Genomic DNA, 1,089 nt, shown 5'->3' with positions numbered 1-1,089 from the left:
CCCGAACACGAAAGGATCGGTATACATTTAAAGCATAAAAATCGCGCGTGCGATTTGTCGCCTAAAAGTGGCGAATTCATCGCGCGGTTGTTTTTCTTTTTTTTCCCCGAATCAAAAACATTTCCCACACCGATAAATCCGCGCGCGGACGCACGCAATGACTACCGTCGGCGACATAAGCCGACGCATTGAATTGCGACGTAAACGTCACGTGTGTATCCGGAAAGCTGTGATAGTGCGACGGCGAGGAGAGGGGGGAGACGCGCAGCGTCGTTCGGCGTCTCTCTGTTAAGCGTTCGCGGAAAAAAGGGACGGTTGGAGGAGAGGAGACTCGCGAGACGTGGGAAAGCTGGCCGGATGAGGGACGAGCGAGATGCTCGTGACCATTCACCTGTCAACTGTCTTCCTCCGCGCCGTGTCCCGTCATCGGTGATGCTGCTGTTGCCTCTGCTGCTGCTGCTGCTGCTGCTGCTGCTGCTGCTGCTGTTGCTGGCTCTTCTTCTTTTTCCACCTTCCTCTCTGTTCTCCTTCACGGTGGCACATCGGCAATGCCATCGGCTGGCTCACGTAGTCGTGCCTACCAAAACATCTTCGACGATCCTCCATTTGACTCGCCATTCAGCACCGGTGAAACAGCTTAATATAATCCTATTTAAGATGACGACCATTGTGGCGGGACTCGGGGAAATCGATGGAACGTGACCGAAATTATTTACTCGTTTATTAGGATCCACATAGATTTGAGATTAGAATTCACATTTCACGCACGCGACAACGTGTGCTCAATGGTAACTCGATGAGATCGCAGGAAGTAATCGGCATTCCGTGACTTCCAATTGTATCTCACTAATCGGATAAGATAATCCAATTACTTCAAAAAGTCACCTTTGCCCGCATGCTGCGATTAACTAGCGAGAAATATTATTTTATCAATAATATAAGATTTTATTTATTAGGACCGACATGAAATCAAACACTCAAGTATAAGCATATTCAAGCCTATGACGGTCAAAGCTAGGTCTTCCAAATGCTCAAATAATTCTAAGCAAATTCTAAATCTTTAATCTGATATCATATTATAAGAGTGTT

The 1,089-nt window shown here is 47.1% G+C and overlaps 1 protein-coding gene across 1 annotated transcript; it reads right to left on the bottom strand.

Annotated features, from left to right (window-relative positions):
- Nucleotides 1–423: 423 nt before the first annotated feature.
- LOC108748036 (ras-related protein RabY-like) lies at nucleotides 424–618 on the bottom strand. The gene has a single exon (XM_018485993.1). It carries the CDS (start codon nucleotides 616–618, stop codon nucleotides 424–426), a length of 195 nt encoding a protein of 64 aa, XP_018341495.1.
- Between the last annotated feature and the right edge of the window lie 471 nt (nucleotides 619–1,089).

The sequence above is a fragment of the Trachymyrmex septentrionalis genome, unplaced genomic scaffold, assembly GCF_001594115.1.
Source record: "Trachymyrmex septentrionalis isolate Tsep2-gDNA-1 unplaced genomic scaffold, Tsep1.0 scaffold21, whole genome shotgun sequence".
Lineage (NCBI taxonomy): Eukaryota > Metazoa > Arthropoda > Insecta > Hymenoptera > Formicidae > Trachymyrmex > Trachymyrmex septentrionalis.
This window is presented reverse-complemented; position numbering and strand designations above follow the sequence as displayed.

Excerpts from the sequence above, each read along its gene's own strand:
- LOC108748036 (XM_018485993.1), bottom strand. The coding sequence starts at position 618 with ATGGCGAGTCAAATGGAGGATCGTCGAAGATGTTTTGGTAGGCACGAC.